General features: G+C 35.0%; 1 protein-coding gene across 2 annotated transcripts in view; it reads right to left on the bottom strand.

The window, feature by feature from the left end:
* Positions 1 to 18,483, bottom strand: part of LOC128671076 (MAP kinase-interacting serine/threonine-protein kinase 1-like) — a 60,572-nt gene that overhangs the window by 8,653 nt on the left and 33,436 nt on the right. The window contains exons 1-2 of one of the 2 annotated variants that reach the window (XM_053747221.2): positions 6,543 to 6,903; positions 245 to 427 (exon numbers count right to left, since the gene is read on the bottom strand). In XM_053747221.2, the coding sequence (XP_053603196.1) occupies positions 245 to 427; positions 6,543 to 6,579 (220 nt within the window). In that variant the 5' untranslated portion in view covers positions 6,580 to 6,903. Of the gene's footprint in view, positions 1 to 244; positions 428 to 6,542; positions 6,904 to 18,483 lie in introns of those variants that run through there. The other variant, XM_053747222.2, reaches the window with a different exon arrangement.

Below are 18,483 nucleotides of genomic sequence, written 5' to 3'. Positions count from 1 at the left end.
GATTTTGATGAAATTTGGAATAGACACGAGAGTAGCCGCTGGCCACAGCTAGTAATTTATACTGAAAGTATAGTATTTTCAAACCCAGACTCTGGCTACATTATAGTTAAAGAAGAAGAAGTTAATTATAGATGAAGAAGAGGTAGACCAGGAAACAAATTCCTACCAGAGTTCCCAATAAAAAAAGATCAGACAGGCTTCCCAGCAGTGGGACTCACCAACCACAGGCTAAACTATCTCTCACCTTGGAAACATGACGTGACAACGGAGCTGCCAGAGCGCTTCTTCCTGCGGCGCTGCCTGCGCGCCTCCTCCTTGCGCCGCTGGAGGTCCTCGCTGTCGGGGATGGCCACCGGCGCAGACGGCTCCGAGCGGCCCTCGTCCGTCTCCCGCTCGCTGCCCGACTGGCTGCTGCAACGGCCGACGCCTATAACAACACATTTTCACGTTAGTGTATAAGCATTCTCAAAAAGGGGACCAAACCTCATTGAAAAAGAATGATTTGAGAATTCAGACAGGCGGTTGTACCGTCACAATACACAGGAGCACTTTGGGATAAAATATTAACTAACTGTACGTACACTACACAGATAACTTTGATGATTGAATACGATTAAGAAGTGATAAAGGTGCAATATAAACGATCGTATCTATGTATATCAATTTTGCAACAAGTTTTATCCGATAAAATAATACAACATCGTACATTATGAAAATTCCTTGAAATAAATTACTTATGATATAATGTCTTCGAAACGAGATAAACATGTACATGAAGTAAATGAAGAAAACGTTACTCTATAAACGAAATACACGAAGCTAAAGTTAGTATAACTGTAGAGCACAAATAATAAATTGGTACGTAGACAAAAAAGCAACTATAGGTGAAACGCGGCCCTTGGTTGGTTCGAGCAGAAATATCGCAGAGCTCATATATGCCACACAAGTACAATAACAACGCGGGCCATGTCGACAGCTCTCACTTCGCTTTTGGTGCCAGCCCATTGTTAAAACATTTTCACTGTGTTTGGTTTTGAAATTATGCCTCGATGCATAACCAACGATATTATGAACACATCGGAATATGCAAGTAGATATTACTGTTTTTGTTCAGTATTTAATGCGAACGCTGATAATAGAGACTTAATCGTAAAAGATGTTAATGAACCGACGTTTTTGTGTGGGCTTGTATCGAAAACGCGGAAGGGACTGTGTCCGAGGTGAGTCATTAATACGGTGAAATAATTCATCGTTCCCGTATATTACAAATGTTTTTCACATAGAATTGTGATGTGTAATTTGTCTTTGATAATGGCTAATGTTGCTATCTCGTGCGTGAGACGTGACTGCAGCTGAGTTGGCAAACAAAGCCGGTTCAACGACCTACGCGGCCGCACCCATAGCTGCGCATACGCGCCCACACGTTACGCGATCATCGGCTCTCGTAAGAGCCAGCTACTGACTAGCCAGGGAATCACACATTCTAAATAATGCACCCATATTCCGGCGCTAATTTCCAAAATTCGATAAATTTCTATAGATTACGAATAATTTTCTCTGAAGAAAATTCTTCAGAATATACAACGAGCAAACATAACCCACATTTCAATACCTACTTAGTAACAAGATAACAGCAAAAACATCTTAATCTCGGCATGAATGTGTGACGCATATTTTATAAACTTCCTATGAAACTCGTGCAGGAAGGCAACGAATATGCTGGTAATATAAAACTTAAAGCGATGTCACGACGTCGTCTTCCTAGTGCTTTGTTCAATTCAAAGCCGAAGTTACGCATCAAGCAAACAATATAATCAAACAGACGTGTAACAATGTGACGTACACGAAATTAGATCTTCGATGAATACATAAACAATGCGTGTAATTATGCGTTTAAAGCGTCAATTGAGTACCCAGTTTAAGTGATAAAACAGGCGAAACTATACAATTAACAACACGCGATGACCTCAGCGCGGGTGTGAATACCTACCTACTATGTATCTACTTACATTATAGCAATAGCAACAAGCCAATGCGCAATAAGCGAACTATTGTAACAATCGGGGTTCGCGGCGCACCCACGCATACGACCGCCCGATTCAAACACAGAAACTTCCTGTTTATGGTACCTACCAAATTGCTCTAAATGTTTATAGAAATTAACAATTCAACTCCTTAAACTCATACAATGATTTGTTATCGAGAATTTGTTTATAAACATTTATTACCATACTGAGTAGGTAAACATGAGTTATTATTGAATTATCCTATGAATCCAAATGCATATTGAGACCGCAATATTCTAGCTACTAAATAAACAGAATTTAGAAATGACTATTATAAATTTGATGCTGAAGCAAGATAGTAACGGATTTCTAGATCAGGTACTGAGACCGGACTCTCGCCTACCGGTTATTGGATAACATCAAGAATTAAAACGTAAAAAATATAAAATAAGGTAGGTATGATGAGCGGATCGCAATTGACCTCGTTAAAAGTTTGTAGAATTAAATCACTCCAAACATAAACTACTTCCATTTGTAACTGATGAGCGTTTTCAAGATGGTAAATTTATTTCATATAAAGATCAAGTATCAATCGTAACAAATTACAGCGAGGTATGTATGTATGTAAACACCGCAGTTTGAAATTGAACACTGCTGGAGTATCGCATACATCGAGTCGCGTGAGGTGGCTAAACGCGGCTACACGTGGCAGAACATTTGCACGCCAGTGCCAACGTGGCAATGGTTATGTAAAAACTCTCGCAGACCGCACCCGTACAAGTGTTATATACCTCCTGTAATGTTTCAAGAATTTTAAGATCTCTAACTTTGCCCGAGGCTTTGCATACAAACAATAGCAGACCTTAAATTCTACACAGGCAAACAAAAGCATGTCAAATGGGAAAGGTTATTTACAATACAATATTTTTTAATTTCTTAATTGATCTAAAATGTAAACTTAGTAAACATTGAGTCATAGTTACGCAAATTAATCGAGTCAACATGCAAATCATTAGACACTGTTGAATTAATATGTTGTTCGATAGCGTTTTGCTCAATCACAGTGATTGTTAGAATTTTAATCGTGATAGGCACGGCATATTATTTGCTTCTGAAATCGTCACCTCAGCGAAGCCTAGGTAGGACTATGTCTACTTTCTCTAATCTGTTCGTGCCTAACACTTGGCCACGAATACGCTCTCTATTAATCTATTGATCATAACCTATTATACTTTTGTCTTATACCCTAAAGCTGCTGCGAAACCAACGACTTTCTAATTGTATGCAATTGCTCTTAACTTTGTAGCCAATTGCTCTGTAATATCTCTCAATCACAAAGGCATACGATTATATCTAGCCTATTAACATGAGACCATTAGTCATAGTAGTATTTTCGTCGTCGCAAGTATTTTGTACTCAGCCATCCCTGTCGTCATTTCTGAATCTAATCACATAGATAATAATTGTATAGGGAGAGTAAAGTCTAGCTGCTCGAAGTAGAACCAACTGTTAAATAATTGGCAAGGCGGCTGGCACAGCTACTGGCACTAAACTAGATAACATCTGGGTGAAACTTCGACTAAGACACATAAAAGTATAAGTAACGACAGTGCATATAAAACCACTTTCACTGTTTTAACCCTCTTAAGACCACGACATCATAATACGTTGATCGATAAACTGCATACCTAATAAGAACAAAGTAGATATTTAGATATAGTACTGATTCATTCATCTCAATGTTCGAATTGAAGCTAAGTACAGAACAGCTCAGAAATAGGTAGTCTGTGTGATCTAGATAGGGATAGCAAATATGACGTGAGCAGAAGCAACAAAATATATAGCACCTCTTCACTCGCATGATATGGGACCTGCAACTAGCGGCGGCGTCGGAAATCGATCCGAAAAGTAAAACGCAGTAGAACTGAAGGGGACGGGGAGCGGGGTATGTTGCGAACAGGGCATGGCATGGAAGTCCGTCACGGTCAAGGTTACTCAGAACTGTATTACTCCGCCGATAGATGCGATTGAATGATTTTCAATCAACATTGAGTAAATTGCATATCAAATTGTTGTTACGTGATGTATTTGCATCTCAAGAAGTTTTGATTTGTTCCTTATTGATATTTTGCTCCTACATCCTTAGTTCTACATTTTAATTATCACCTAAATTATTCAAGTGGGAAGATCTACTGCGTTGAATGAATCAGCAGTGATCAAGAAAATACTTTGACGTATTTCTGGCACATCTACTTTGGCCAACTTTACAAATCGGATTTGCATCTTTAAACAAGTGATTCGTTTTTTCTATTTCACTTCACCATACAAAACTTTTGTAGGTATAGCAGTCAAGGCCTTACATATAACGTAATGTAAATTACTGGAGACTTGTTTTGTTTTAGTAGATGACCTTGGCAATGAACGCTGTGGGGAGACGCGCTTCAGCGGCCACGGCGAATCGACGTTGTTGAGAGTAATGAAATTTCATTCGATTATACACGCATTTTATATTATTCACAATGCTTATAGGAACAAAGCTGGAAAAAATGAATTGGTCACAATTAATTTAGGACAGGCATATAGTAATAAAAGAAGTGACTAGCTTTTGAATAAAGTGGAAATACCTAACATGCAGATAGATATTTCTCTGTTTTCACTTTCATTTAATATTTGAAGTCAACAGTTAAAATAATGGAATACTCAGTTGTTATAATGAAGTACCTAATGCTAGAATGACTTAATTTTTTCTTTTTTACAATAGATAATGGATTTTTTTCACCAAAAAACGTTACTTAAAGTATACCTACTTCAAACGAGAGACACTTTTTAATTCTTTTGAGACTTCAAGAATAGAGGAGGAGAGCAATACAACTCATGATCCACAATTTCTGAAGAAAATCTTCTATGTTAGAAACCAAAAAGAAAGTCATCCTTTTATTTGTGTAGGTATTTCACGGCAAATGAACCGAGAACACAATGGGCTTATATCACGCTGGAAAATACGAAGCAAACTTTACAGAATACACACAATTTGACTTTGTACGAGTAATTTAGCACAACTTCCTCGCTTCTGAATTTTTGCCATCCTTTTCGGATACCATTTCGAATATTTCTGTTTATTTTAATGACCGTGAGTTGGTCTTAGATTCTGATATAAGTCTATCCCTGAACTAACTTTGACTGACTTTATTGATCTGTAAATACGCGATGCAAAGATTCTCATATTTTTTCAAGAAACATTTCAAAAGGTAAATGAATTATTCATATGCGCCAAATGATTGTAAAAATTGTAATTATAGCATTCACAACAGAATAACAGCAGATTCATTAAAAATGAGGATGAGAAAGCAGTATTTACTTACTCAAATCCCAATATAGCAGAGCTCAAATTTGGCTGAATAAGAATATTGCGAAATGGCAAAGTTATCAAACCTAGCTTCAGTTACGGGGCGGTCAACGTCCTTACTATTGCCAGTTATGTGAACTTTGACATTTTCATTTCAAACCTTTGAAACTAAACACAAAACAAATCTAAGAAAAGAAATTGTTTTAGAGACTCATTATTACAATAATTACAAAGCATTTTAGACATTTTGGTTATTATCCTGCAATCAAGTCAAATGAACAATAAATTTATCAGTCAGCGTATATGTTATAGTTTTACTTCCATCCTTGAGTAATTTTCAACTTGAACGAACAATAACAATAATCTCACGTCATTCTCAGATCGTAAAACTGCATATAACTGCTGCATGTTGAGTGTGGTCAGTTTTTAGAGTACTTTTAAATGTCAGTAAAATAAGGATTAGAATCCACGTAAAATTGAAACATTGAAATAAACAAAACGATTCAATCTATACCTAACTGCAATCTAAACGGTAATGCGGCGTGACAATCTACCCGCACATATTTTATAAAACTACAGATTTTGATCGTGAAAGCTCATCAACGCTTAAAAATTCAAGAGAATTCATTAAAGGTCTATGAATTCTAAAGGGACGATTTTATAAGTCAAAAGCTTTAGATGATAAAGCTTTCGTAGGTACCTATAAATAAAAATAAAAAGTTAACTGTACAAAAGTGCCCACTAGATCACAATATACGACTCAATTTAGTTTCTGTTCAAGGAAACTTTTTCAAAAACTGTACAACTCGTAAAATAACACAGATAAAACATACTAAAACTCTGGTCGAAGATGATGAAATTCATTGTAAATTTAGAGGTCATAAGTCAAATAAATAAATATTGATACGGAAATAGATAATAATCACGAATTTAAGACATTAAAATAAGCAATCAGAGAGAATAAGCTTGATTGTATAGTATAAAATGTAGCGACGGCTCGTCTATAAGTAGATAATATGAATCTGCATAACAACAGCGCTATCAACTGCGCAGCAGATATAAAAGCCGGTCAAACAAATCAGATGGTGTATACAAATAGTGTAGGTAGACAGTACTGAGTGTAATTTATTCAATGAACAAGCAGTCGCTACATCAGAATATCATATTTGAGCTTGGAAGTGATCACTTACCGCTATCTACACTCTCTTCTGAGACCTTCTTCACCATCTTGATAATTGCCTGATGCGTTGGTGTTGATACAGCGATATTGAATTGAGTAGGTGTTCTACTCTTGAAAAGCCGCTTTCAAACTTGTGCGGCCGCCTTCTCGACGTGAAATCGGAACGGCGTTTAAAGGTAAGGTTCAAAATAAACGCCTAAATAAAAAAATATATGAAGCACCACAGTCGAGAAGGATTCACGGAAAGTGTGCCGGAAGGTAATAAACAAACACTGTTAGAAGGCGGAATGAAAAACTGCTGGTGTTGTTAACGATCCATCCTACACACGCCCGCCCGTCTGATGTTCTAAAATCCAACTGAAGAGTTGGGGCCGCTCTCAGAGCCGGCTCGACCCGGCGTCCCTCCCTTCGCCCCTCTGCAGCCCCCGCCGGCTGTAGCCAGTGCGTCGTTGTGGTTGTGGCCTCTCACACCAGCGCATGCGTACTCACTCGCACCGCTGACGTGTTTATGTTTTTTGTAGTTTATTTTTTCTCATCGTCGTTAAGCCATCGTTGGTAGAAATATTAATCCTATAAGAATAGTTATAGAATCAACATGTTTACTGCAGGTTTAAAAGTAAATTCTAATCAAAAATATCTCAAAGACAAAAATAAATATTGCATCATTATCTGTGCAAAACATTAGCAAATTTACATAACATTAACAAACGTGTACATTTGAGCAGATGATGAGAGATTAAGACAATTCAAAATTGATTATTGTACTCCTGGAAATTTTATTTGCAAATTGTTTGTCCTAAAAAGTCTCTGTGATAAATATTCCACCCTTGATAAATCAAGAGTTATAAGCAAGTAGTAACAAAAAGTTAAATGTGGAAGAAATATATAAAAAACAAAAGGTTTAAATTCTATTCAAAGAAATTTGAAAAACAAAGAAATCGTTACTACAAACCTACCAAAATCCTTTAGTATTCCAATAGGAGAATAGTCCTAAAGGCAATAGTGAAAGGGAACAAAGAAAGAGGCGAATTCGTTAGGTTTTCGTAGATAGATATTACATCATACCCTCTCAAATAATCATAAAAGTCCAGCAAGACCGGTCTGCCAAATTCTTATACGTAGTAAGAATTCTTATTTGTATACGATGTTATGCAATAGGGACTTCTTTGTCTTCAAAACCCTCCTATGAATGACCTTCATAGGGTGTTTGTTGACAAACAAAATACGGGAGCAACTGCACGACGCAAAACGCACGTGGTATGGGTAAACCGGTCCAACCGGCAGCCGGCGCCGCCATTTTTGTTGTCACGCCATGTTACCCTCTCACTCTATAGCATCGTTTTCTCATCATCTGCCATGTGCCATCTCATTCACTCTTCGGTCCTCTCGCTTGCGGCCTACGTGACTGACAATAACAATAACATAACCCTCACAAATTGAAGCGTAACTCCAGCCAATCGAAGTGCGTAGTTATGTGATAATCTCAATTTTGTTTCGCTATAATTAAATCAAACTTAGCTATAGATCTGTATTAAATTTTAGTGCAATTAGTAATTTGGATACGATATGAACTATGAAACATTTAGAGAAGATCCATTAGATATTAAGCAGATATAAATAGGATACTAAAACTTTCGTAATCGTAAACAGATATGACGTTATTTGGCGTTATCACACACTGTGCAATCACTGCTTATCTCCAAAAACATGTCAGATGATCTCAAGGATCATTTTACGCCGAAATTTCGAGATGACTACTTTTTATCGATGATTTTAGGAAATGTCCCTCTTGGCTTGGTCGTTTTGCTACCATTATGTTGATTTCATAGGCATCTTATTTCTAGAGTAACGAAACGGCCAAGCTACACATTTTAACTAGAATGTAGAGTAATGTGAAGTTAGATATGGTAAAGTTAAGGCGCATATATCAAGTTTCTTGGCTCTAATGAGATCTGACCACTTTTTCATACATTTTGACTAAAGTATAGAGTATGTGACGCAAACTAGACTCGTCTTGGCAACATTTTTACATGAAAATGTTTTTGGTGGGATTTCCTTTTCCAACAGAATTAAAAATATTAGGTAATATTTTATTAACAAGTGACATAAGCACTAGATATTCGCTGAATTTGTTTTACCATTATCATTAAAATCATTGAGATTGTCTGTCAAAACCGTAAACAAGCCGTAACCGCCAAGAAATTATATAATTTGTTATTGCTAAAAATCTTTAAGTTACCATATTTGTTCCACGTATTGTTCAGATCAAACTAAAATGACATTTGACATCCCACCTTAAATTCAGGTCTAATTTTACCACTTTCAGTTTCGTTTAAACAAAAAACGTCTGCTGTAAATCCTTGCGTATATTTCTCGGAACTGTTGCGTATTCTTTCAAAGTCGATATTTCGCGTACTACAATTACAGTTAATACTAGTAGCAGGTAGAACGGAGGGTTTTCTCTTTAGAATTATCGTCTTACTAGTAAGTATTTTACGACACTGGCAAGAACAGCTTAAGGTTCAAATTCTTTGTTCCCAAAACGACGCCACAACAAAGGCATTCAGTGCGCCTGCCCTACTGTATTTGCGGCCCTTTTGTGAGGTGCCCTTTATTTCAACCGTTACAATCCTAAACGCTCTTTGCAAATGATTTATAAAGTCAAAGGAAGACATAACATATACAGCTTTTAGACTTATGCAAGGAATCAAAGCACTTTTCTAATGTAAAGACGATTGTTATTATCAAATTCCGCAATCGAATTCCCAAATAGTAAATCTGACTCTGGCAAAAAAATATAACTTTTATCTAATTTTATTACCCAACACCCGTAAATCTAAAAGTGTTACCGCTTTTGCTATTGCTATTTTAATTTTACTAAGCACAACCGAATAGCCACTCTCACCACTGCTCCCTTGGGGTCTTTTATAGCTAGCTATAAACTTATTCATCGAAAATTTATTGGTAGGACCCTCGTAACACACAAAGGGAATTTAGAATCAAAACTATAAGGCATAAGGTAGAATATGTAACGATGATCCGATCATTTAAAAACGTGTGTTCAAGCATGCATAGATATTAGAGACTGCACCAGGGTATTCCCAAAGACGAAATTTTTTATGTCCTCTTTGTGTTGTCGGTAAAGGAATATTTTAGGATAGACGTTGCTCGCTCTAATCGGGTCACGTACGCCAATTCAACTACTGCACCTGACGCTATTACAAAGGATTTTGATGGATCGAACAGTTTTTTGATCCGGATTTGGGGAAGAATAGTAGGTATCAAACTTGTCCCAACATGTGTGGTGCAAGCAAAAGATCGTAAATGTCTCCAGAAAATATTGTGCGGAGAAAATTCCAGATCATTCATAACTAAAAAAATGGAATGTTTTCAGTAGGCACATGTCTATGAGATTTAGTCTATGAGAGTTAGAAGGACTTGTAATAGGATAACATTTACAAGTACGTAGATTTTATAAGCCTGTAAATTGGTGTAAATTGCCCGAAATTGGCATGAGTTTTTAAGAAATATCAGTAAACAAATCGTTTACGTAACTTAAAAATCGTTTCTACTTAGCAAGCGAGCACTAAAGCCAATACAAACAACAAGTCACAAATGTTTGCCCAAGTTCTCTTCCACGGAGAAGTTTACACTTATGAGTGTTTGTTCAGGACAATTATTCCATCCAAAATTGGTCGTAGAGCCTCAATTTTACTTAATTTAAACGAATCATTAATAGCATGAAATTTAAAGAAGATCCTAAAATTACGAAACCTGCACAAGTTAAAGCAACTAAAATGCTATCTCATTCAAAACTACGTTGTTTTGTAGGAGTCAAAAGCGTCAATACAGAAATAAGTCCCAAAATGAATAACTAATATTTGTAAATAATTATAATATATTGCATAGAAACAATAAGAAAATCATCGAAGTAAGCAAAACTAACTTCACCTGTATTTTAAGCATATTATATTGAAAGTCCAATTCGAAAATTTACAGCTATTTATTCAAATAGTTCTTCTGATTTGTAATACTCTTTCTAAATGTAAATAATTTCTGGAAGAAAAACAAAGCTTGATTTACACTCCCGTGTTACGGACACGTGAGAGGCCTTCTTAATATTTTAGTGGCATTCGTATAGAAAACATTTTAATATGCGCAATTTAATACAACACCATTTTAGTTGACTATGGACTGTACTGTCATATGACTCAGAATCATCAGAAATAAATGTTACCTCGAATCAAAGTAATGTTTAAAATCTACGTTCCTTTTTAGATGAAAATAATTTAATGCTACCATCTAAACAGGTTCTAGTAAACATCTATAGAAACTCCAAGGAAAAAACAAACATACTACTTACAATTAGGATATGCATAAAACATATAGTAGCACAAATCCTATTCTTGGTCTGAGGTTCGTCTGCTGTTGCTCTCATATTTCTTGCGTTAAAGTCCTAAGTAGAGTAGATTAGCTCAGATAAAATAACTAGGAGTCTAGGAGTCCCAAGGCTGCACACTCGTGGAAATTTTGGAAGTGAAGATAGATTATAGTTTTTTGCTTTAGCATTGACCAAGGATATTGCTACCTTCACTTCAACCTCCAACAATAGTCATAGTATTTGTCATAGACATTATGCCTTATCATAATTGTGACAATAGGGACAGCATTATTTAAATATTCCGCGGGGAATATATAATAGTGATGAAAATCTTTCTGGAGCACGGGATCCTAATAAGTCAATACAATACAATGAAGAGTATTATCAACATCCAAATTCATTGCAAATTCTCTACTGCGACCGCCACACAGCGGTGATATAGACGAGGTAACTTGACATGCAGTTCACAATACAAATCTGGACCTAGCAAAAAGGGTTTTTTTCAACCTAGGTGCGGAACTCTAAACCGAGTGATGGTTACAAAGTGAGCTGATTTTGCCAGCTGTCGGTGTATGTATTATGCGGTCACCCAATCCAAGGTTACGAGCATATTTGCAATTCTGATGTAGACTTTTTGCGCTGTTTTCTCGACTGTTGTATTATACATATGAGGCTCGGGCCGGTGGGCTGAGTCGACAACCTCACATAAACGATAAGCTATCTATCTGATGTTCCTTTTATCAGGAAAATTGAATACACGTGTAATTTTTACAACCGGACCTTATCCTACTATTATTATAAATGCGAAAGTTTGCATGTAGCTGATATGAGTGAAGTGGATGTGAAGATGTTTATTCGTCACTAGTCATCCCGCAAAATTAAGGTCCAAAAAAGAACAATAAATTCCCGACATTACATGGGTGGGTGCTTATAAAACTGATATAAAATTTAGAAAAATGGAAGGAATGCCATGAAGTGAATTGTATGTTATCCAAGATAATGTAATGATTCTAACGATGTCTCACATATGTAAACAAGTTAAGGCATTAGGACCGGTGCAATACGAATAAGTGAACTTAATTATATGTCAACCAGTCATTCGTGACGGGAAAAACTACATACAATTTTATTTATATAGAAATTATTATCAACAGGCAAAATGTAAAAAACTAAATGCCTTGTCATCTTGTCTCTTTGATTACAGATGCCCTTTGAAGAAATTAAAGTACAAGAAAGTAGGTAGGTGCCTACAAAATTGCTCAAAAGGTTTTGAAAAACCTACAATATTCAATCTACCGAACTCTATACAACGTCTACCAAAACAAGTCAAATTGTTTTTGAAATGTACAAAATTTTAATATTTAATTTTTGCGCACGCAATAACATATCGTATCAATAATAATATTTTGATTTTTGAGAAGTTACGTAGGCTTCTGAACTTGACTGTTTTAACAAATCACATCTGCTAATAATGAGAGCTCTCGAGAGAAGGAATCTGCTAGACCAAAATAGAAATCCCTAAATTTTAGTTTAAAAAGAGTTCCCCTGTCACTATTTTTAACTGAAACTTAGAATCTTTAAAAATTATAAACTGTCAAGAAGCCGTTGCCCATCCTCATCGAAATGACCATTGTCATGGCTATCACAATATTTTTGTTCTAAAAATTGCTGTGACTGGCACGGACATTTTCTCGTTTTTCCTCACATCAAATGTTGTATTCTTAACAAGACAATATAAATACCTATTATATCTTATGAATATTTTTAATATAAACAAAGGAGGATCTTTGTTATACGATAAGCAAATGTTTTGAATTTTTATTCCAAATTTTTAATTACGACAATTCTAATCGAAAAAGTAACAAAGAATCAAAAATCTAGGTTCCACAGGAATCGGAATAAGTAGATCCACTGCGAAGTCTTTTAAGAGATTAATAAAGTACGCTTTGCAATACCTACTTTAATCACTCAAAATTATTGTGCCATTAATCATCATACTTTGTATTTTTTCACTACATCTGGGCTAGATGATTTAATATGCATATAATTTATTTATAGAGGCTAAATGTGGCTAATATGAGGTCTATCAGAAGTATGGTATTGTTAATAAAGTCATAATTGAGACCTATCCTGCCAGCGGCTTTACAACATCGAATAAAAAAAAAACAATGATTTTCAATTACAGACTAAAAAATTAAAGCAATAATAAATATTTGCAGTCTGCGATGATATAAATAAGTTTAGTTTCAGCCTACATTGCGGTTATGAACGGGTACAATCAATTATTGTAAGCGGGTTATTCTCAGCTCAACCGCAGCTGACACTTCGAGCAATAAACCGCTGGCTGCACTTATCTAATGCGGCCACAATTTACACCTATGTTGTGAGATAGACACACAGTTCATTAACAATGCTAATGAAAAAGCAGTGATAGAATGTATTGACGACATTCTACATTGATTTAGCTTGAAGCCTTAAAATGAGATCGACAATGAAGTACATTACACTCACTTTATTAATGCTAATCAATTAAAACTTAAGCTATTAACATTTATAAAATATCTATAATTACAGCAATTAATTGCTGTGATTATTCCCTTTTTGCCATTACACCCTTATTTGGTAACGACTTCAAAATTGAGGTTGCGTGTAGACCTGCGATCCTACAACAATTTATATTGCAGTTTTGATTAAATAAATATGAAATGATTACAAATAAAGAAAATGGAAATTAATAAATACTTTTACACTAAAACTAATTTAAATTAAACTTGTCATGAAATAAAACCTGACAGACACATTTCTAAGTTATAGGTATCATGAAAAACTAAATCAGTGAAAAACAAATGAGGTTCATTCAGTCTTTTGTTGCGAAGGTAATTTATTTACCAACATATTTGTTGTGTCATCATTATGTACTAACGTAGGTATTTATGTTAGTACATTGGAGTTCACTGGCACACCTTGAAAAAAGCCAGCAAGTACACGGTAGAAATATAAAATCTAGTCATGCTAAGTGTACCTGCTCATGTTTCTGTTTGTTTGCAAAAAATATCGACTCGTAAATAAAAATTATGTTTTTACAAACCAAAAGTTTATGGTTTGTGATAAACGCAAGAAGATCAGGTAGTAAAACATTTATAATTTTGGGGATAATTGGAAATATAAAAGTTTTGTTCGCTTTAATTATATTCTCTCTTTTGATCATACCCACAAATTAGAATAACAAAATAACTTGCTCTGCTGTCTTTAAGACTTCGTAAGCAGCGTTTGATAAAAGTAAACTGAAAGCCTAGGCGCGAATACTTTAAAGCCCACTCAGTAACTGCTTCAGTCTTGTTTATTTTAAAGTTGTGCGTCAACCACAATATCAACTTGGCTTACGGTATCTTCACAAACACGATAAGCCACAGAATGTTATATTTACTTTATCTACATCAGTAGCTTACGATTTTACCTCTATTTGCCATTTTACTGGACTACCATATAGAGATCAGGAATAGACACAATATTGTCAACAGCTTCAAATTACGATAATTCATACGTGGTCACGATTATACATCAATATAAATGACAAGATAAATATTAAAAATAACAGGAAATATTGTATAATGTTTCACTCACACAGAGTTTGAAACTGGTCCCAGGTAACTGGTTTTTTTATTCAACCAATAAATATAATAGTGAGATTACAAAACGGTTCGTTATATGAGCTAGAAATCATCCATACTAGATTTAACTACTTCGATTATACTTAGACATCGATATATAATCCTATTTTTACTTAGGTACAACCTGCTTGGCACCACCGGCAGAGTCGAAGATAATTTTACTTTCCTGTGACACTAGTAGTGCCACCATGGATACAAGTCAATTTTCACCGGTAGTGTGACGGGAAATATTTTTTTCCTTATATTCAAATATTATTTTATTTCTAACTTCTAAATTATCTTTATCCAAAGAGTCGTCCACTGCAATCGTAAACTACTTAGTCAGGCACTTGAGATGAAGTATGTCTGATGATTCAACTATTGTAGATATTATTTCATAGTAAAAGTAGGAAGCAAATATACATACTATAATTGTGTAACCCAATAATTATTACTAAAATATTCTTCGTGACGTACCACGGGTTACTTAGTAGTTTATCGATAGCTAAGTTGATTGAAGTTTAAACCCTGTTACATAATGGTGTTACAAAGATGTCCTTATTATTGTAATTACACAAAGAAGCCAAACCTTAAAATTTTATTTAAATTTAAATTTAAAACAATATGTTCTAATCTAACCAGTTGACACCTGCGTGACCAAATCCGCGGATCCACGGGCCTATGGTCAAGGACAGACCGATCAGAAATTCAGATAGATCAGAATTTCCAATTCTATTTGCGGTTTTGCGCAAGCGAAATTTATTATCTCGTGTCACTGCACCCGGCCGGGGTGATGCGATATCATCAGTTTGTATAAATAATGATTGACAGTGCAAAAAAAATATAGCGAATGAAACCAGAGTTCCGTGAACAGTGTTGAGAATGTAATTTGAGAAACAGTAGGAGTGTCTGTCTATCTTCTTGTCTGAGCAACCGCTAACCCCCCTACGTCCACTAAAATCCATTAGATCGATGGTTCTTATTGCAATCATTTGTCGACTTTAACCCTTGAATAAAGACCCATTGTATCAAGCGGTCGGACGCATGGTCATTTGAGAATGTTAATTTCAATCCCAACAAGTTTGGCCAGAACCAAAGCTAAGATGATGTCACTAAGAGTACACTTGTTAAATACACAATGCTAGTACATTTCAAACAAGTACATTCTTAATCCTTAGTCTAATGGAAAGTTCCACAGCAATGGCGAAGCATTGATTTTAAAATTCAAATCGAGCCTCGATTTACCATCCTTGCTGACTTTTGAACAGATCATTCCTATTATAAAAGGAAATGGAATCGTATCGGACAACAATCCAGTTATACGCAGAAAACATCGATAGTTTTAAGTAGTAAACAAGTTTTTGTGGGCAGTTTTTGATTACAAAAAAAAACGCGTATCCGTAGCTCGAATCTTCGAATGATCACGTCTCAATTTCGGTCAAGGATGAGCGCTCATTAAATGGTGTAAAGCAAATTACGCCTTATTGTTTACGCGAAACTAGTCTACCTATGGTTAAAATAATAACTCACACATTTTTAGGTAGCAAAGTGTTCTAAGGCACAAATGCAGTTTACAACAGCATATACTTAATTTTACTAACTGTAGAGTATGCCAGACCTTACGGCAAATTGTATCGAACATTGTTTAGATTTGTGTTGTGTCAAAAAAATATACGTTCAAGTTTGTCGAGGTTTGGCAGGAACACTCCTAGAATTATCGATTTCATGTTATAGATTTCATGCTAACTTACTGATAGCAAATGCTATTATAATCAAAGTAAATGTAAATTTAACACGACTACAAGAAATACTTGATATATATGATTTCAATAATTTGCCTTGTTAGTCTGTATCGTTTCCATTAGTGCAATGCTAATCAATATTTATTTCATCATTCCAAATATCTCTATCACAAATGTATTATCTGCTGACTTAAAGATTAAACATTTGTTTAAGGACTGTGAGGCAAAGCCCTTGAAAGGATGAAAGTGAGCTCAGAGCCAGAAGAAAATATGTGGAAAGAATGGACACAAAAGACAAGATCGACTTCCGAATAAAATCTAAGGAAATTACAAATTGTACAATACCAACAACATAAAGTGATTAAATTACACATAATTATGATATTATGATTAAGTGAGTGTACTATAAGACCACTATTAATAATAAAAAGTTAACATTCAATAACGACAACGACTTAAGTAGGCGATAATGATATTGGCATGTAAATGAAATATTTTGTGCCAATGTCAGCCCTATCGTGGTTAGGTATTGTAAACTTATGACACTTATCAAAATATTGGCGCAGACTAAGGCGCAATAAAGATTAGGTTTTTCACGTGCTGGCAAGACTAAATATAAATGATAACCTACGTTTTACGCACTATGTGAATATTGAGGAAGATAATACAAAAAAAAATGTTATATAACGGAGACAAGGAGTAGGTACATATTGAACTAACAACCGTATCGTAGATTAGAAGTGCCAAAATTATAACAAAAATATGATAAAAATAAAACATACATGTCAAATATCATTAAGAAAGTAACATAAAGTGAAACAAAAACAGTGATCAATTTAATTTTAACACATGTATTAAAAAACTTTAAAATTATACATTTGGTCGCAATTGCTTTTATTAAGCACAATGCCTAAAACAGTAAAGGTCAGGGAGTGAATTAAGCCATAACCTTCTATTTGTTAACCAACGCCTATATAAATCCATATTAGTTCTCGCAATTAGGTCAATCGATCAAGTTGCTTTTGATCCAAAGGAGATCTTTATTAAGTCGAAGCCATACAAATTCAATTCTACAATAACGACATATAACTTAACAAATTGTAGTATTTTAGCTATTTTCCAGTTTGAATTTATATCTTATTATTTTCTTTCTTCTCGAGTATCGACTAACACTGGTGTCATATTTTATTCAATAGGATCTTATGAGAGTCTTCTTACATCTGAAACATTTGGAGTTAAATTTGTAACATCGTAGTACTAATAATATTACAATTTAATCAATGTTTTGAATATTAGGAGCTGTGAAAAGTCCTTACTCTTTAGTTTATGATTATAATCTTAAATATATGTGTGGATAATATCATCTTCCCTTTGTATCAATGCAAATACCTATTGAAAAATTAGCACTACTAATAAGTGAAATAAATAAATTTTCTGTTTCAAGGTAGGTACGAATGACAAAAACAAACACTTCATTACACATTAACACAATACAGAATATAATACTAAGGATCTAAATGATAGCAACATTGTTATAGGCATACGCAATTGCATTTGTTTACCATCCATGACCTGCTTTATCATGTTGTTGCTTTTCCAATAATTTATGCAAAAGTGTCCATTCGATCCTAATATGGTCTGCATTAGCCGTTTTTAAAGGGCATCATTTCCACTCAATCTATTAATATTTTTTACCCAACGTAGTAAAAATACCGGTCATAAACCTAATTGGTAAGAGCTCGTTCTCGTACATCTTAGCAATCTTTTGCATTTAGGTGAAATGGTTTCCTAACTTAATAATGCTTAGAATAGCCTTCCTGCTATGCAAAGCAAATAAATTTCTAGCAAAGTTGACATTTTTATTACATGGCAATGAAGCGATTTACGTCTAAGATTATAACAAGATATTGAGTCAGCTGATTGGCCAGCGATCGACGACCTTTGCTCAGAACTGCCGAGTCTCTGGGTAGCGTCAATCGTGTGATATTGCGAAAATCATCAGTCACCGCGCACCCCGGCATTCCGCTCGGCGTGGTACCAATCTGTCTCTCACTGTTTAGAACATCGTAAAATTTAACATCTAGATAGCACAAGTTTATCCAGAGGATACTGTAGATTGACCTTGAAGAGTGAAATACCCACTGAGTTGAGACACTATTCCTACGCCAGCAACTTAAC

The sequence above is a fragment of the Plodia interpunctella genome, chromosome 6 (genome assembly GCF_027563975.2).
Source record: "Plodia interpunctella isolate USDA-ARS_2022_Savannah chromosome 6, ilPloInte3.2, whole genome shotgun sequence".
In the NCBI taxonomy this organism is placed as follows: domain Eukaryota; kingdom Metazoa; phylum Arthropoda; class Insecta; order Lepidoptera; family Pyralidae; genus Plodia; species Plodia interpunctella.
The sequence above is the reverse complement of the archived record's forward strand: the minus strand, read 5'-3'. Positions and strand labels throughout refer to the sequence as shown.